At 34.7% G+C, this 17,681-nt stretch overlaps 1 protein-coding gene across 1 annotated transcript in view; it reads right to left on the bottom strand.

The window, feature by feature from the left end:
• LOC145245965 (uncharacterized) overlaps positions 1–17,681 on the bottom strand; it is a 55,730-nt gene that overhangs the window by 1,729 nt on the left and 36,320 nt on the right. The window contains exons 3-6 of the mRNA XM_080107744.1: positions 14,054–14,123; positions 12,578–12,671; positions 7,061–7,090; positions 4,437–4,562 (exon numbers count right to left, since the gene is read on the bottom strand). Of these exons, the coding sequence (XP_079963870.1) occupies positions 4,437–4,562; positions 7,061–7,090; positions 12,578–12,671; positions 14,054–14,123 (320 nt within the window). The remainder of the gene's footprint in view (positions 1–4,436; positions 4,563–7,060; positions 7,091–12,577; positions 12,672–14,053; positions 14,124–17,681) is intronic.

Here is a 17,681-nt window from a genome sequence, read left to right as displayed (position 1 = left end):
ACTACCTCAGAGATACTAAATTTCTTTCTGACTGACAGAATGGATTTAAGCAAGCCTGTTCTACTGTTCTAACTGCAATCTTTAAATGTATATACCATGCACTGGATGAGGCTAGGGGCAGGCATAGTCTTTAATTTCACTGTTACATTGTGTTATCATATATATATATTTTTTTTCTCTTAGTCTATATTTGTCTGTCTGTCCATTCCACTTTTTCTTGGAAACTACTAGGTTAATGTGACTGAAATTTTGTATGATTTTTTTAGGATGTGGTACAGCGAACTAAGTATAATACTTTATATTTATATAAATATTCTTTTAACAACCATAATTCTAATAATAACCAAGGAACTTCTCTAACCACTTTAATTAAAAAACTTAACTCTAACAATACTCCCTTCTCAATCAAATGGACTATTATAAAAAAAGTTAAGTCTTATACTCCAGTCATGTCGCCTCTGTACAACCAAAGCTATAACTATAATTACTTCCCCTCAAAGTAACAATATAATAAATTCTAAAAATGAACTGATCTCTTTCTGTAAACATAAGTCCAAATTTAATTATGGCAATTTTGAAATTACATAGTTATTACTTTTACCTTTTATATAAAATATTTTTTCTTTAACTTTTTCATTTTTCGACATACTTCTTAATATTTTATAAATTTATTTTTTATCTCTATTCTTTTCTTATTTTATTTTATATTACATATTTTATTTTTTTATTATATTTTATTTTTTTATTTATTTTCTATTTATTTATTATATTTTTATTTATTTTCTATTTATTTATTATATATTTATTTATTTTCTATTTATTATATTATATATTTATTTATTTTCTATTTATTTATTATATATTTATTTATTTTTATTTTCCTTTTTTATTTTTTTATTATATTTTATTTTTTTATTATATTTTATTTTTTTTATTTATTTTCTATTTATTATAATATATATTTATTTATTTTCTATTTATTATATTATATATTTATTTATTTTCTATTTATTTATTATATATTTATTTATTTTCTATTTATTTATTATATATTTATTTATTTTCTATTTATTTATTTTTATTTTCCTTTTTTATTTTCTATTTTTCTTTTAGTGTCGTTTAATAACTCTTGCTGACATTTTTTTTAAGTGATAACCTGTACATTTCAGTTGACCTATATTATTTTGCCCTATATATATTTTCGCGCCTTTAACATTTCCTGTCTGGGTCGTTTTGACTTTTGTTTCCCTTTATTTTATATTTAACTTTATCATTTTTTTTTTTCTCTCTCTCTCCTTTTTCTTCCTAGATCTTTTTTATTTATAGTTATGTCTCGGAAGTAGAGTGAAAAGCACATCTTATTTTTCTTTTATTAATATTATTTTTTTTCCTTGTACACATGTTTGTGAATTATTCCATGGATTTCTGCCTTTGGATTATTATGGACCATCTTCTTCCAATTACGGGATGTCTTTGGATTTTACTTGTACAAATGGAAATTCTTTTAACTTTTGGATTTTTTACATTTGGATTTTACCGTCACTGGATTTTTTTATCTTCCACCAGACTATCCATTCATGTGTAATCACCTTTTTCTTTACCATATTCCCTCTGCTTAACTTATTTTGTTTTCAAGTAAGATCTTTGACTTACTTGTTGTTTCATCAAATACTTCTGCATTCAAAATCCGATCCCGCATTTTGCTAATTCCTACCCTCTGATGAGAAGGAGAGTATTTCTTTGAAACTCCGCGGATTAAGGACTATCCATTTATCTAGTGTTTCCTTTTCAGATTAAATATGTTTTTAACTCTTTTTCAAAGTGTTTTTTAACATATTTCATTAACTGTTTGCTCATATGTATGTGTGCGTGTATGTACAATTCTCCTACAGCCCACACCTCTGGACCGATCATGACCAAACCCAACATGATGATGATCTCCGACCTAGAGATGGTGTATATCATTTTTCAAGGTCAAAGATCAAGGTCATAATTGGTGCGGCTTTTCATAAACTCACCCACCTAGGGATGGTTTACACCAAGTTGGGGTTTGCCACCATGGTGCTGGCCAACTTGAATTGGAATCAAATCACCCTCCTCCACCCCTATTCCCTCAACCAATTAAACAAATATTAACTATTGTGATTCTTTGTAATTGTTTCAATTTTTATGCATAACAATATAAGTGTTAACTCTGATATAATTTATTTGCTTTAAAGTTCATGGTCGGATTTTAGGAAATAGTTAAAAAAAATTGAAACACCTTAAGCAGTAATTGCTCTTACAACATCCACTTACTGCAAGGGTGCCCATGAAGTGGATACTCGAATGTATAGCAAAGTTCCATGCAAAGCTTAGGTATCTTTGCTAGTATATAGATCTCCTATATAATATTTTGATTGCAGAAATTCCCCTCTGGACCAAAGTACCATAGGATTGCAACAACAGATGTCACATGCAAATTTATTATATCTGGACTATTAGTCACTATCTTATGTAACTTTAGCATACACTTTTAGACACTTTTTATAATAAAATCCTACATGTCATCCTAGGAGCAACATCATCACAATCCCAACCATCTTTAGAGAAAGTAGTTCCTATTTTTTCCTCTACCGTCCCCAGTCATCACCAGGAGGATTTCAGCACTTTTGGCAAATATGAGGTTTCACCCTAATTAACTGGATCATATACTCATAGACATAACATAATCTTTCCATTTCCCAATTCAAAAATAATAAATTCTCCCTTCTCACATTCCACCAAATCTCATTGGTTGAGAGCTGATATTTCGTTCATTCCAAAATCTACGACTTATTATGACTTATTACATAACTTTTCAAATATGGCATCACTCTCTACAAGAGGCAATTGTCTTAAATAAAATAAACCAAATATAAACATATTAACCAACTGCGAACATCAAGACATGTTTATAAGCCAAGAATTTTTTTATGTTTACATAAAATATACCGTAGACATTAATTGTTCTTATACAGTTACACTACCGTGCTAAATCTTTTGTGTTTACATAAATTGTACATGTTATTACTAAATACTGTATTTCGACACATCTGCACATGCTTATAAGCCATTATTTCTTCATTTTTTAATAAAAACGAGATAAATCTGTCTTTTTTTGAGTGCAATTGACTACAATTCTTTCTTTATATGCTAAATAAAAAAAAAACATAAAATACGATTGAGTGAATAATATAGCCGAGACCTGGATTTTGCCGAAACCTGCAATCAAAATGGGATATATATATATATATATATATATATATATATATATATATATATATATATATATATATATATATACTAGCAAAGATACCCAAGAATTGCATGGAACTTTGCTATACACTCGAGTATCCGCTTCATTAGGAGTGTCAGAATTCACTATTAAAAAAAAGAATGCTTGGCTCTAACATTTAATCATAACCAAAAATTGACAGTTTATAAACTTCAATATCTCCTCACATGTGATTTTGAAGCCTTTAATCTGTCTATTCCTAGTTATTTTCAAAGTGCGTGTGAGTGTGTACATGTGTGTGTATGTGTTTGCATGCCTATTTGCATGTGTGGGTGTGCATCCATGTGTGTGTGTCAATGCGATATAAATCAATCTAATACTTGCGTCAACCAAACTCAGCTACGGCAATGCATGGCCGGGCGGGTACAGCTAGTATATATATATATATATATATATATATATATATACACACACATACAGATTATATTATATAGATATACGGCATAATCTATATATCTATATTTATAGACTCTCACTACACCAATGAAGACTGAAGGATCGGTTGAAAATTATGTACTTGCAAAAAAAGTTCTTTAATTTTTTTTTTCATAATATTATTTTGTATTCCTGCAAGTCACCAATTGAAAATGAATAAAGAAAAGTTATAAGTTTTTATACTTTTCATATTCTTTTTTTATACATTTCCATATATATATATATATATATATATATATATATATATATATATATATATATATATAGATTATACCATATATATAGATATACGGCATAATCACATTGACACACCGGTTCTTGTCAGATCACTAAGTTAAGCAACGTTGAGCCTGGCTAGTACCACATGAGTGATCATTCGGGAATTCTAGGCACTGTATGTGCTTTCCGCTTATCTCGGCATTGTTTCTAGTCATCCTGAACTTCCACTTGCCGCTGGTATTCAATAATGTCAACTCAGGAGAGATGTGGGCGCAACTCTTGCCACAAAAATTTCACATGGGTATTCATAGACTATCATGACTGAAAGAAGCCACTATATATATATATATATATATATATATATATATATATATGACTCTACTTTCCAAATGTCTCATTAAATAGAACATGTTTGCTATTTATTAATTCATTGTCATGCAAATATTTAATGCCTCTAATCTCTTACCTGTATTGTACAAAGCTGAGGTTTCAAAGAAAAAAGCCCCAATGGATTTAGCATATTCCTGGGCCTCTGATGCAGACACTTTGCGTTTATGCTCCAAATCTTTCTTGTTTCCCAACAGACACATCACTGCAAGGAAAAAATTGCAGTAGGATATAAAAATGACTAAATCATCAGTAGTTTTCTTAATTTTCACTGAGAATATTTTGCTTCCAGAAAATTTTAAAAATAATTAATTCAATAAACATTTTTATGAATCCCATATTTAAACGTGGCAAGATGGCTGACGATATAATTTGCATGTAAATTGCTTAGTGTTTGAATTTTAGTATCGTTGCTTACTCTGGTATTGATGCTATTTAAATTAGCAAAAGTACAGTTGGATATGATAAACTCCTTATTGTGCTGGTGTTATAAATTATTTAACAGTAATATGCTTTTGAAGTTTTAATATACAAGTTGGCAAACACAAGACGTTACTTAAGTATAATTGACAAGATTTCATTATCGTTTCATCTGTCTTCATGTACTCTCCTGATAAATGAAAATAGATAAAACTATAATGAAACCTTGTCTATCATACAGGATTACTCCCCTCCCCTCAAAATGCCACCACCCATGATGATATTGTTAATAAGATTCATTTTCTATGATCCAACCATATTTGGTATGAATAAACTCGTCAAGTAATGTGGACACAAGGCTGTACAGAAACAAGCAAACTTGACCGAAAACATAACTTTCTTGGTGGAGGTAATAAATAAGGGGAACTTCTTTTCTTTAAATGAAATCAGAGTTTAATACAATTTCTGACACCAGAAGAAAAAGAATCGGTTAATTTATGGCGGATGCTATTCAAATCGCTGTTTATTCTGAAATAGCATCCTATTAAGAACTTAGCTTAACTTCTGGTGATCAAGAGAACACAATGAACATATACTCTCGACAAAGGCTTCATTTCTAGGGCAATTGCTCTCGACATATCAAAGGCCTTTGATAAGGTTTGGCATAAAGGCCTACTACACAAGATTTTCAGCTACAGTATAACTGGAAATGTTTTCTCGATCATTAAATCATTTCTCTCTGATAGGCTCATAAGAGTAGTGGTTGATGGGCAGAAATCAGAGGCCTACAGTATTAATGCTGGAGTCCCTCAGGGGTCCATACTGAGCCCAACTCTCTTCCTGATCTACATCAATGATCTCCCAAAACACATACTAAAATCTTTCGTTGACATCTATACTGATGACACGACCATCTATGGCAACACATCAAAGGCCGTAAATGATGATGTTCTCTCTGATTCTCTCTCCTCTGATCATGAGCGCGTGGTACAGTGGGGAAAGAGGTGGCTGGTTACCTTTAATGCATCTAAGACCAAGCTCCTATCTCTACATCATCAACGCTCTGATCCCCATCTGGCATCAATTGAAATGGATGGCTCTCGTCTAGGGGAGGCCCCATGTTTTGATAAGCTTCTGGGTTTGACCTTTACTCCTGATCTTAAATGGAACACATACATCAAGTCTGTGGCCAAGGTCGCTGGGAAAATGGTGAAATCCTTCTACCGCTCCAGAAGATATCTCACTAATGATGCAATTCTCTATCTATATAAGAACCAAGTACGTCCAAAGATGGAGTACTGCTGCCACATCTGGGCGGGAGCTGCTAAAAACAGCCTATCCTGCCTCGACGGAGTACAAAATAGACTTTGTGGTTTGGTGGGGGATGCCCTTTTCTCTACCCTGCAACCTCTTTCCCACAGAAGAGATGTAGCGAGCCTGTCGTTGTTCTATCGTTATTTTCATGGCAAGTGCTCGTCTAAGCTCCAATCCCGATCCCCCCTCGCCAATCTTTCATGATAAACACCTGTCTAGCTGAAACCACTGTCAAAAATTTTCACCACCTTTAACTGTGCCAAAACCAAAACGTAGATTCCATGAACAAAGCTTCTTTCTTAGAACTGCATGCCTGTGGAACGCTGTTCCGCTTGCCTGTTTCCCTCCCGACTTCAACCTGGATGTCTTCAAGTCCAACACAAACAAATTCCTGATGAACCCCCCCCCCCAAGTAATGACACCTTACCAATTCTCCAATACTATTGCTACACTATCCCTTTGATTACTGTACACACAATAACCCTTATCCCCGAGTGGCCATTGGGCCTTGATAAGTGGTGAACTCCATGTAAAAAAAAAATAAATAAATAAATACTGTAGTATTATAGTGGACCAATTTTATGGAGGAGAAGAGCAGTTATCTTAAAAAATCCACCACTCTTTTCTGCAGTTCAGAAAAATAAAAAAAAGAGAAAGATTTTCTCAGCTTATTTGCTATGTGCCTCTGTTAATTTCCTGTCTATGATGCAATGCCATGACATGTAGTCATTATTCTAAACTTTTAAAGGAATTTTCCACCGTTTTAATTTTAAGCTTACTTATATGGAAAATAACACTTAACATTATTTTTTACATACCACAAATGAATATCCGCCAATACAGCAGGTTTGAAAGATTTATTTCAACAAATATGACAGCTCTTTGCCTTTTTTTTTTAGTAATTTGTAACATTTTAAATGAATACAAACTGAATGAAGAGGAATATAGAAAAGAAAAAAAACGGCTTACCAATAGGAGTTTCCACATTTTTCTTTAACTCTGTTAAAACAATTATGTAGATATTTCAACATGAGATATAAATATGACAACATACAGATATTTATACATGCTATATACTTTATACTGAACAATCAAACCTTTTATATAAAACAATTTTATCAAATTAATTAAATTATTCTAATAATAAATTTTAATTATTCTAATAATTAATTCAATTATTGTAAATGACATAAAATGATAATTAGATTTTGTATACACTGAGCATTTCAGAATAATTATATAGTCCTTAAAAATTTACTAATAATATATTTTTACCTTTTACTAATATATTTTTTATACCTTTTATAATAAGTAAGGTTAAGCAACATCCTGAGGCTGTTTACTTGGGAAGACGATGTGGTAGCGTGGCTTAACAAGCTGAAGTTGGTGGCAAAGTTGCAGAAGATTGAAGTCAGACACATTGATCCCAATGTATTTGGAGGGACATCATCTAGTGGTCTATTTAGAAATGGGAGAGACATTGCTGAGAGTATTGAAAACCTATTAAAGACCACATTTTCAGAGAGTGCGTTTGAGGCTTATAATAAGCTCAGAAGAGTTACCTGGACTGGAGAGTCGGTGGATTTATATGTGGCAGAGATAAGGTGATGAGCGGGATTGGTTGGATATGCAAGACACAGCCTTGAGAAGACTGTTAAACTGGCTTTCATAAATGATTTCCCTGACTGCATCTCTATGGAGCTGCAATGACTTACTAAAATTGAAACCATGGAAGTGGAGAAGATTTTGAGGCATGCTAGAGTACTGGCAAAACAGCCCTGTGAACAGGGGGTAATCGCAACCTCTGCAGCAAACAATCAAAGCGAACGAAGTCATAGATTTATTGGTAAATGCTTTAGATATCAAGGACCCCACCTGATGAGAGTTTGTAGGGAGCTGCGACCAGACATTATCTGTTTTCGGTGTGGACAAGTGGGGCACATTAGCAGGAATTGCTCTTCGCTTCAGGAAACAAGTAAAGGAGCGCTAGTAATCACCCTTTTTATACTGGAAAGGCGTTTGAGAGTTTGTTGCCACAGATAGTAGTTGCTATTAACAGAAAGAGGGCTAGAGCCCTTGTCGGATGTACAACAACGCTTGTTACTACAAATGTTACTAACTCTTGGAATGAACCAGCAACATTAGAGCAGTAGATTGCAGAGAAGTGAAATCTTGTGGAGAGGCCGATGCTGAGATTGTGGTGAGGAATATGCCGCTGCGACTAAAAGTGATTGTATAACGAGACCGATACTGCACCAACCATACTGGATGTCCTTAATCTCGTCGGATTCAACCCGATATGACAGATGTTCTTTCGATTGTACATTGTCCCATCACAAGTTGGCTTGTTGATTGTTCTTACCCACTGTGTTTTCATGGTGGGGCGCTTTGCCTCTCGATCGAATCATCTCCTACCCTGGGTAGGTAGTCTCTGGGTACATCACTCCGCTGGTCCTTGCGGCTTGCTTCAAAATGAAGAGTCCTCACCACAAACAAACAGAACTTCGGTTTATAACAATAACAATTTATTAATTTCATTACTCCATAACAGCTGCTGTCTAAATTGAGGTGACTGACTATAGCAGTGAAACGATGTAAGACCAGACCAATAAAGTCACAGATTTCCCATTAACACAGGCTAGTTAACATCATAACATCAGGCCCTGAGGGCTCCCAAATCGGAAGTGCTTGACCAGCCCAGCCGTTCAGTTTGCTGGCTACGACTCTACTCTCTTTAGAATTCCTTTTTCTAAATCCAACCCCTTTTCCCCACCTCTCCTTCAGAGAGTGGTTACAAACACCCTTTCTTTCTTCCTCTTAGAGCTTATCTCTACCAAATTTTAACCCTCATTTGCCACTGGTTTATACTTATCAAATTAGGAGTGATTAGTTATCCCAGGTCGAACAATGCTTGGCGGCGACCCTTACCCTTGACCCCCATTCTAAGTTGTCCGCCTTAATCAGCTAAGGATTTCTGGATCTCTTCATACCTCTCAACAGAGGTTTTAAAAATAACCTTTCATGTTAACAGATATATAACGACAATGAGATAAAAACAATTATTTGTTTTTTCTCTTTCTGACAAAATCCCATAGACATTTCTGTTTTGTCCCAATCAGACATCAACACCCCCTCTTCTGCCCTCTCTTCCTCTATCCCGTCCGGTCAAACACCCCCTCTCACCGCAATATGCACCTCGCTGCATGCATTCATGACACCAATAGTGTCATAATTGTACTGAATAGGCTTATTTCAGGAATTGACGTGGTAATGAGCCTGGATGTGATAGACCGATTAAGAGGAGCTACCATTGCTAAAGTCCAGGTGAAGTTTGGCAATCAGAGTGCTCCAAGGATGACAAGAAGTGCAACCAGGAGCAATACCACCCAACTGTCAAAACCCAGGCCATGTCTGATTGAGGATGAGAACTTTCGGCCTTACTTTGATAATGTAAATGAACGGTAGAGTGGCGATGGACCACAGAACCATCTGTGTTGACAAATCAGAATAGCTGCTACAAAAGCACACTAACAGAAGATATAGAGTCGTAGTCTGAGAAGGAAGTTGAGAGGTGGATAGACGAAGGAATATTGATACCATGGTCAGGGAAGATTAAAGGAATTTTACCAGTCATGGCCGTTGTCCAACCTATAAATAAGAAAGTTAGGCTGGTGTTGGATTTCCGAAAATTAAACAAGTATGTAGCTTGATGGAATCAACATGTGTGAAGAAGTCATAAGGGACTGGAGCAGAATGGAATGCGCAACTAAAATCATGAACCTAAAGTCAGTCTACCTGCAAATTCATGTAGACGAAAATCTATGGCAGTATCAATTGGTAGAATATAAAGGTCAAGTTTATTGTTTGACCAGATTAGGATTTCGACTGAATTCTGCACCAAAAATCATGATGGCAGTTCTTAAGACTGCCAAAGATGATGCGGTGAAGAGAGGTACCGGTACTTATATTGATGGTGTACTGGTGGATGAAACCGAGGTGACTGCAAAGAGGGTGAGAAATTATGTCAAAACATATGGATTGACGGCAAAATCATCAAAGTCATTGGAAAACAGAATGGCTTTGGGATTAAGACTATGGCACAATAAGGCAAGAAAGTTGATGTTTGAATGAGGAAACGAAATCCCTGAAGCCAAGGATGGCCTGACCAAGAGAGAGCTTTTCTCTGTATGTGGAAAGTTGGTTGGCCATTACCTTATAGTTGGATGGTTGCAAACTGTGTGCAGTTTTATTAGAAGGCAGACGGGTACAGACAGTTGGGAGGATGCAACTGATCAAGAAGTGCTGCTCATGATACAAGTCAGTGCAGAAGTGAAAAAAAGGGACCCTGTAAAAGGAGTCATAAAGGGGTAATAGCAGCCTGGCATTAGGGGTATTATTGGAAATAGGACAAGTGACTGTTGAAGATGCTGCTTGGTTATGAAAAAAGGATGATAGTGCCCATATCAATGCTGCGAAACGATGATATGATGAAGGGCATTAATTTGGCTTAAAAATGGGGACTACGGATTGTCCCAATCAGACATCAACACCCCCTCTGCAACAATGATATCATGGATTAAATTGAAGGTGTCTGGTGATAAACGGATCAAGACAAAAGGAGAAGCAGAGATGCTTGCTAAGCATTGACTTGGAGCTCTTGGAGACTTGATGCAAGAATTTAGACTGAAGGTTTCATCACAGAAAAATAAAACAGATGGGCTGACCGGAGTGAAAAAAGCCTGGTTAAGGAAAGAGGAAGACATGGCTCCAGTGTGTTGTGCAGTAGAGCATCTGAAAGACCTGCATAAGATGCATCATTTAGGAAAGGAACGGACTTTAAACCTGGCAAGAAAAGTGAATCTGCACATCACAATGCAAGATGTCCAAGAAGTGGTGGAACAATGTAAGGAATGTCAATCAATTTACTCTGCGTCGGCTAAACATGAAAAAAAGGAATTGCATGTTGAAGAAAAATGGTGGTGATACCATGCATTATCAACATGAACCGTATTTAACTGTGATTGACTGTGGGCCTGGGAGATTAGCAATATGGCAGAAAATCAGAAATTAAATAGAAGAAAAGGTGAAGAGAGTTGTCGAGGAGGTGTTTATGGAAAGGGGCCCAGTAGAAGTGGTATTGGTGGATAATGGTATATCTTTCCGCTCGGAAGTTTTTAGAGACTTTTATGCAAAGTGGAACGTTAAGCTATATTTTAGAGCTGCATATCACCAAAGTGGTAATGGAATTATAGAGAGGCATCTCTGCACTATAAAAGCTGTGGCAATGAGAAGCCAAATTTTGCCCCAAGAAACTGTATTTTGGTATAATATGGCACCAAAGACTGGCAGAGATGAAAAGTTAGTGTCACACCAATCTATTTTTACATACGAATGGTAACATCCATTGGTTGCAACAGAGAGAGTGGAACAAGTACACACGGAAATCACGGTTGGTAAAACCACCCAATTCTCATTATACAACCCACAGGGGAAGAAGTATTGTAACTGAAATACTCTCCAAAAACAAAGTGGAAGTTAATGGAATGCTACATCACATCTTAGACATGTATGTATGAGAGTTTCCTTGCCAGCAGAGGAAGAGGAGGTTGCTGAAGTTCCTGAAAAAGAACCTATACGACGGTTGCACCGCGAACAAAGATGCTTGGCATGAATGGCAGACTATGAGATCAATTATTGATCTTAAAGATCAAGAGGGTGTGTGATTAAAAAGTAGTACAAATCTGACCTCTACAGCGTATCGTCCGTTTCAGGAAAGAGATAAAGAAAAAAAAATGGCCGCTCTTGCTATTTATGAACTAGTGGTCATATGAAGTAACAAGAGTTGGGGGAAAAAAGCAAATGAGATGCAGTATTTTTCCAATAAAATGTCTGGTATCAGAGAGAGAGAGAGAGGGGGGTCTCTTTGGCAGAAGTAAGTTCTGACAAATGTGTGCTGGGGTTTGATACTGAGAATTGTGAGAAGGAGAACATAACAGTTGCCATTTCTTTCTTTGGATTTTACTTTCTAATAATATTAACATATTTACCTGCAATAATTTTTTACCTTTTACTATTAATATATTTTATTTTGCTGTATGTTTTTTTCAGAAAATACTCATTCCAGCCAAGAAAATTGTTAATATGATGACATTCGATGGTTCATTTCTATGTGGTAGGTTGCTCAAAGCATGGAAAGTATCATTTAATGATGATCTGATCTCATTAGGCAACACAAATGAACTTGCAACAGACAAATTGAAAGTCATTTACAAAACTTCTAACCTTGGCATGAAATAAGCAAAATGAAAATAATAATTAAATAATTCAAAAAGTTTTGATGTGCCATAAAACAAAATCGTAATTACACAAATATTTCAATAGTTAATCAATAAGAACTGATCAGACGAAAGAAAAGTGGGCTCAAAATACTTTTTCTAGTAAGAGTTATGAGGACAGTGAAGTCATAAAAGAAATCATAAGACATACCTTTGACCCAATCTTTAATGTCATAGTAACTGTCTTTGCATGTTATATCATAAACTAGCATAGCTGCATTGGCTTTTCGGTAATACATGGGAGCCTGTTAATAAAAAAAGATATGTATATGACACGCAGATGGACACTTCAATTGCATATCATTTGTTCATTCAATCGTTAGAAATGGAAAAACATTTGCATTTATAATATATATATATATATATATATATTACTTTTTATGAAGACTTAATTATCATTAGTTCACCACAAGGTTCAATATTCAGGTAATACTATAAAATACAATTAGGTATTAAGATTTTAATCTGGTCATGACTGACAGAACGAGAACAAACTACCCTTGTGAATTAAAATTTGTGTTTAACAGAAAGATTTCTGAGTTTGACAAAATGCACCTGAAGAAGGTCAATGGTTACATTGTTATGAAAATAACATCAAAGCTTTTGAGGTTTTTGAGAAGCTTTGTTACTTTGGTGATACTATTAGAGCGCACAGGGTGTTAGTGTGATTGCACGAGTGAGGAGTGGATGGACTTCTGTGATTTCTAACCAGCAGAACATTATTGCTGTCGACCAAAGGAAGAGTTCATTAGCCATGTGTACTCAGCGTGATAATGTATGGAAATGAAAACTGGCCCGTGAGGATTGAGGAGAGAAATTCTATGAGAATAATACAATGGATATGTAATTTGAGTTTTAAAGACTCACATTACATATCTATTGTATTATGACATTCAGAGGAATATTAAAATCTGGAAAGTATAGGGAAATGTGCGCAGAAGAGTAGACTTTGATGATGTGGCCAGATTGAAAGAATGAGTAATAGTTTGTTAAAAGATGTAGAAAAAATTGAGGAAGTAGGTTCAGTTTAAAGGGAAGAAAAACACGAGAAAATGATAAAAATGGATCCGAGGAAAAGAAGTTACTTGAAAAGTCAATTTCTTAAATGCATGCTTGCATGTAAAATGGATGTTAAATCAAATATGATGATGATGTCTTCTTTTCATTTATATTCATATTTGTACACACACCCTGCTAATCTGAATTCTTATCTGATGTTATTACATAATTCATACATCATCCAATCAGCTCAGATCTGACATCTGAATGGTTGGGGCTTAATTTAATTGGCATTAGTTCCCCCAACGCAAGTACTTACAGGAGGGACTATGTGACGGTTGCCAACATCCGTAAATGAAATTGGTGCTATGGATCCGACTAGATTTGGACTTGGCACACCCAGGTTGGCAGTCCGCTTCACTAATGTACCACCAATTCTTTGACGAAGGTTCATCAAAGAAAATTCTAGAAAGTTTATAAATGCTTGAAAGCTGTGTGTGTGTGTGTGTGTGTGTGTGTGTGTGTGTGTTTAAAAAAAAACTTATTTAAAAACATAATGGTGAAAAAACAAAAAACAACAACAACAACAACAAAAAACAAAAAAAAAAAAACAGATGTACATACTTACCATGGATCGGAAACGTTCTTGTCCAGCTGTATCCCACAGTTGCAGTTTAATTCTATATTTGTCCAATGTTCTAGAGAGAAAACAATGAATTTATGACATATAAAAAATCAACAAGTTGCAACATATATTTTTAGATAGACTTCTTATAAAGTTACCTCATGTTGTTAGGAATGACATAATGACTTATGAAATCAACTTTTAATATGAGAGCCTGGCAGGCAACTGATCCAAATGGAGAAAAACCCTGATCTCACATCTCAGGAGAGAAGCTAACACAAGTCACTGTGTCTGCTGATAGAAAAGTGTTGGATCCAGTGGATCAGGGACAGAACACACATGTGACCTCTGTCGCAGAGACTGTCATTCTCACTTCAGCTTCTCCAGCCATGTCGATGCTCAAAACAAAAGGATAACTAGTATATTATCCTGTGGTCAACACTGACCAATGGAGATCAACTACTACTTTTAAGATAATGCTTCCATTCAGTCTCAAGAGACAATGGATACCCCCTGTAAGGATAGGTGTGCGTGTAATTGTACAGCAAGGGTTGTGTAATCCTCAACCACTCCTCTCTTAAATCGACACTGCTTGAGTCCAATGTCAAGGAAAAGTGCTAGATGACTGGAAACAATGCAGAGATGAGTGGAGAGAACATACAGCATCTGGAATTCCCAAATAGTCACCCATTTGAGTACTGATCAGGTTCAATGTTGTTTTACTTTGGTGATCTAACGGGAACCGGTGTGTCAACGTAAATTATGCTATATACTACTTTTAATTTCCATCAAAAGAGGTAATAATCATGCTACCAATGTACAGCTTATTCCAAGTTATAATATCCCATGTATAAAATAAAGTGAGTTTCTCCCTATTTGGTTGACTAATATAGCTCTATAAACAGAAACATCATATGTGGATGGGAGATGTACGCATTCTAATGTATTATTTGTATTTGATAAAATGAAAAAATGATTATAACACATATTTTTCTTGTTTTTATTATAATTTAAGGTAAAAACATTTTTCCAGTTGAACTGATGTGATAAAGCAGAAAATCTGAGCACTAGACAGGTAATTCAGCTAGTATCTTCTTTATAATTATTTTATTTTTTACATAAAAGTTATCTTATTGGGTTTTCAAAGTCAGACACAAATAATATTTAAGCTGACAAGCAAATTTTCATTTGTTATTGTTGCACCATGTTATTGGTAATATAACTTACTTTGCTACAATCTTTTTTAAGAATTAGTCTAGCTCAAACCATCTGATAACATAAAGCATTAACTAATCACTGAAAAATAAAATTCATCAAAGAGAATAACTGATATTTTAATTGAAGAATGTAAGATTTGTTTTGATTAAAACTAAAATTTTATCTATTTTTCTATATAAGTTTAAACAATGTGCCAACATATAAAAATTAAACTGAATTTATTGCATCCTGGACAATGTTAGGTAGATGCAGTTAGTAATATATAGATATGATAAACAAGAGAGAAAATAGTTATTTTTAACTTAAAGAAAAGTTTCAAATGGATTCTACATATATATAAAGCAAAGTTGTGTATATATGTGTATGCATGTTTTTTTTTGTTTTGTTTTTTTACATGGGGGGGGGGTCACCATTTATCAAGGCCCGGAGGCCACTCAGAGATAAGGGTTATTGCGTGTGCAGTAATCAATGAGATAGTATTGTAGTAATCATTAGTATTGGAGATTTGATAGAGTGTCTTACTTAAGAGGGCGGTTTGTCAGGAATTTGTTTATATTGGATTTGAAGACATCCAGGTTGTAGTCAGGTAGGAAACAGGCAAGCGGCAGAGAGTTCCACTGACATGCAGTTCTAAGAAAGCTCTGCTCATAGAATCTACGTCTGGATTTAGGCACAGATAAAGAGTGGGGAAAATTATTGACAGTAGTTTCAGCCAGACGGGTGTTTCTCGTGAAAGATTGGCGAGGGGGGGGGATGAGAGATTGGAGCTCAGACGAGCACTTGCCATGGAAATAACGATAAAACAAAGACAGGCTTGCAAAGTCTTTTCTGTTGGAGAGAGGCTGCAGGGAAGAGAAAAGGGCATCCCCCACTAAACCACAAAGTCTATTTTATACTCTGTCAAGGCAGGATAGGCTGTTTTTAGCAGCTCCTGCCCAGATGTGGCAGCAGTACTCCATCCTTGGACGTACTTGGCTTTTATACAGATAGAGAATTGCATCAGTAGTGAGATATTTTCTGGAGCGGTGGAAGGATTTCACCATTTTCCCAGCATCTTTGGCAACAGACCTGATGTACGTGTTCCCTTTCAGATCAGGAGTAAAGGTCAAACGCAGAAGCTTGTCAAAACATGGAGCCTCCCCAAGACAAGAGCCATCCATTTCAATTGATGCCAGATGGGGATCAGAGCGTTGATGATGTAAAGATAGAAGCTTGGTTTTGGATGCATTAAAAGTGACCAGCCACCTCTTCCCCCACTGTACCATGCGCTCAAGATCAGAGGAGAGAGAATTAGAGAGAACTTTGTCATTTACGGCCTTTGATGTGTTGCCATAGATGGTCGTATCATCAGCATAGATGTCAACGAATGATTTAAGTATGTGTTTTGGGAGATCATTGATGTAGATCAGGAAGAGAGTTGGGCCCAGGATGGACCCCTGAGGGACTCCAGCATTAATACTGTGAGCCTCTGATTTCTGCCCATCAGCCACTACTCTTATGAACCTATCGGAGAGTTGAGTCAAATTAACCATAGTCAGCACTTTCGATTCAATGTGCTTGTTGATGTCAAAAGTTCTTGAATTTTTTTAAAGCTCATTATTCAAAATGAAAACTACATAATAAAATTAGAAATAAATTTGTCATTTTTAGTGTTCCCTTTCTAGTTAGTTGATATCAAATCATTATACATGTTTGACGTATTGTTTACTTTGAAGAGAAAACACTTATCTCTTATTTTATTAAAGCTGGACAAAAATATTTTATAAAATTTCACTTATACACTTTTTACTTTAATTAGACTTTTTTCTTTTGTATTTGTTTATTTTAGCCAATCAAACTATTTTAAATCATGCAAAGAGGTAAAAATCTGTATTAACATAGTTTAAGTAGATTTTAAGATAAAATATTTTCATTTGAGTGGTAATCATGTGGATAAAGCATTCGTCTTCAGTTTCATTATTTTATGTCATTTTTTCAGGGTTCAAATCTCACATTAGACAATTTTTTTTGTTGCTTTTTTGTTGTTTGTTATAGTGTGCAAGTTATTTTCTAGACTATATCAACTATCATTATAAACCTTAATATTAAAAACAAAATTTTTTAAATGGATGAAAAATATTCATTAGATGTTTTTAACTTTTAATCTTGACTATAAAATTCAAGAAAAGTTGAGGAACCCAACATACTTTGGTCATGTATTATATGTATGCAAGTGTATGAAAACTGGAAATCAATATTTCATTATTTATGTGTAGCTTAAATAGTTGATATTTTTTGTTTCTTTGGATCAAACTTAGAATACAGTTGTAATCAAACATTCCCAAATGTTTATTTATTTTAGACTTTTCCTTTTCACATTTTCAAAGAAATTTGTGTTTTTTTCAAGTGTTTTTTGTTAATTCTGATTCTTTTT

Source organism: Euprymna scolopes, chromosome 23 (assembly GCF_053919585.1).
Source record: "Euprymna scolopes isolate OS-2025 chromosome 23, ASM5391958v1, whole genome shotgun sequence".
In the NCBI taxonomy this organism is placed as follows: domain Eukaryota; kingdom Metazoa; phylum Mollusca; class Cephalopoda; order Sepiida; family Sepiolidae; genus Euprymna; species Euprymna scolopes.
Note: the sequence above shows the minus strand (reverse complement) of the source record. Positions and strands in the feature narration are given on the sequence as shown.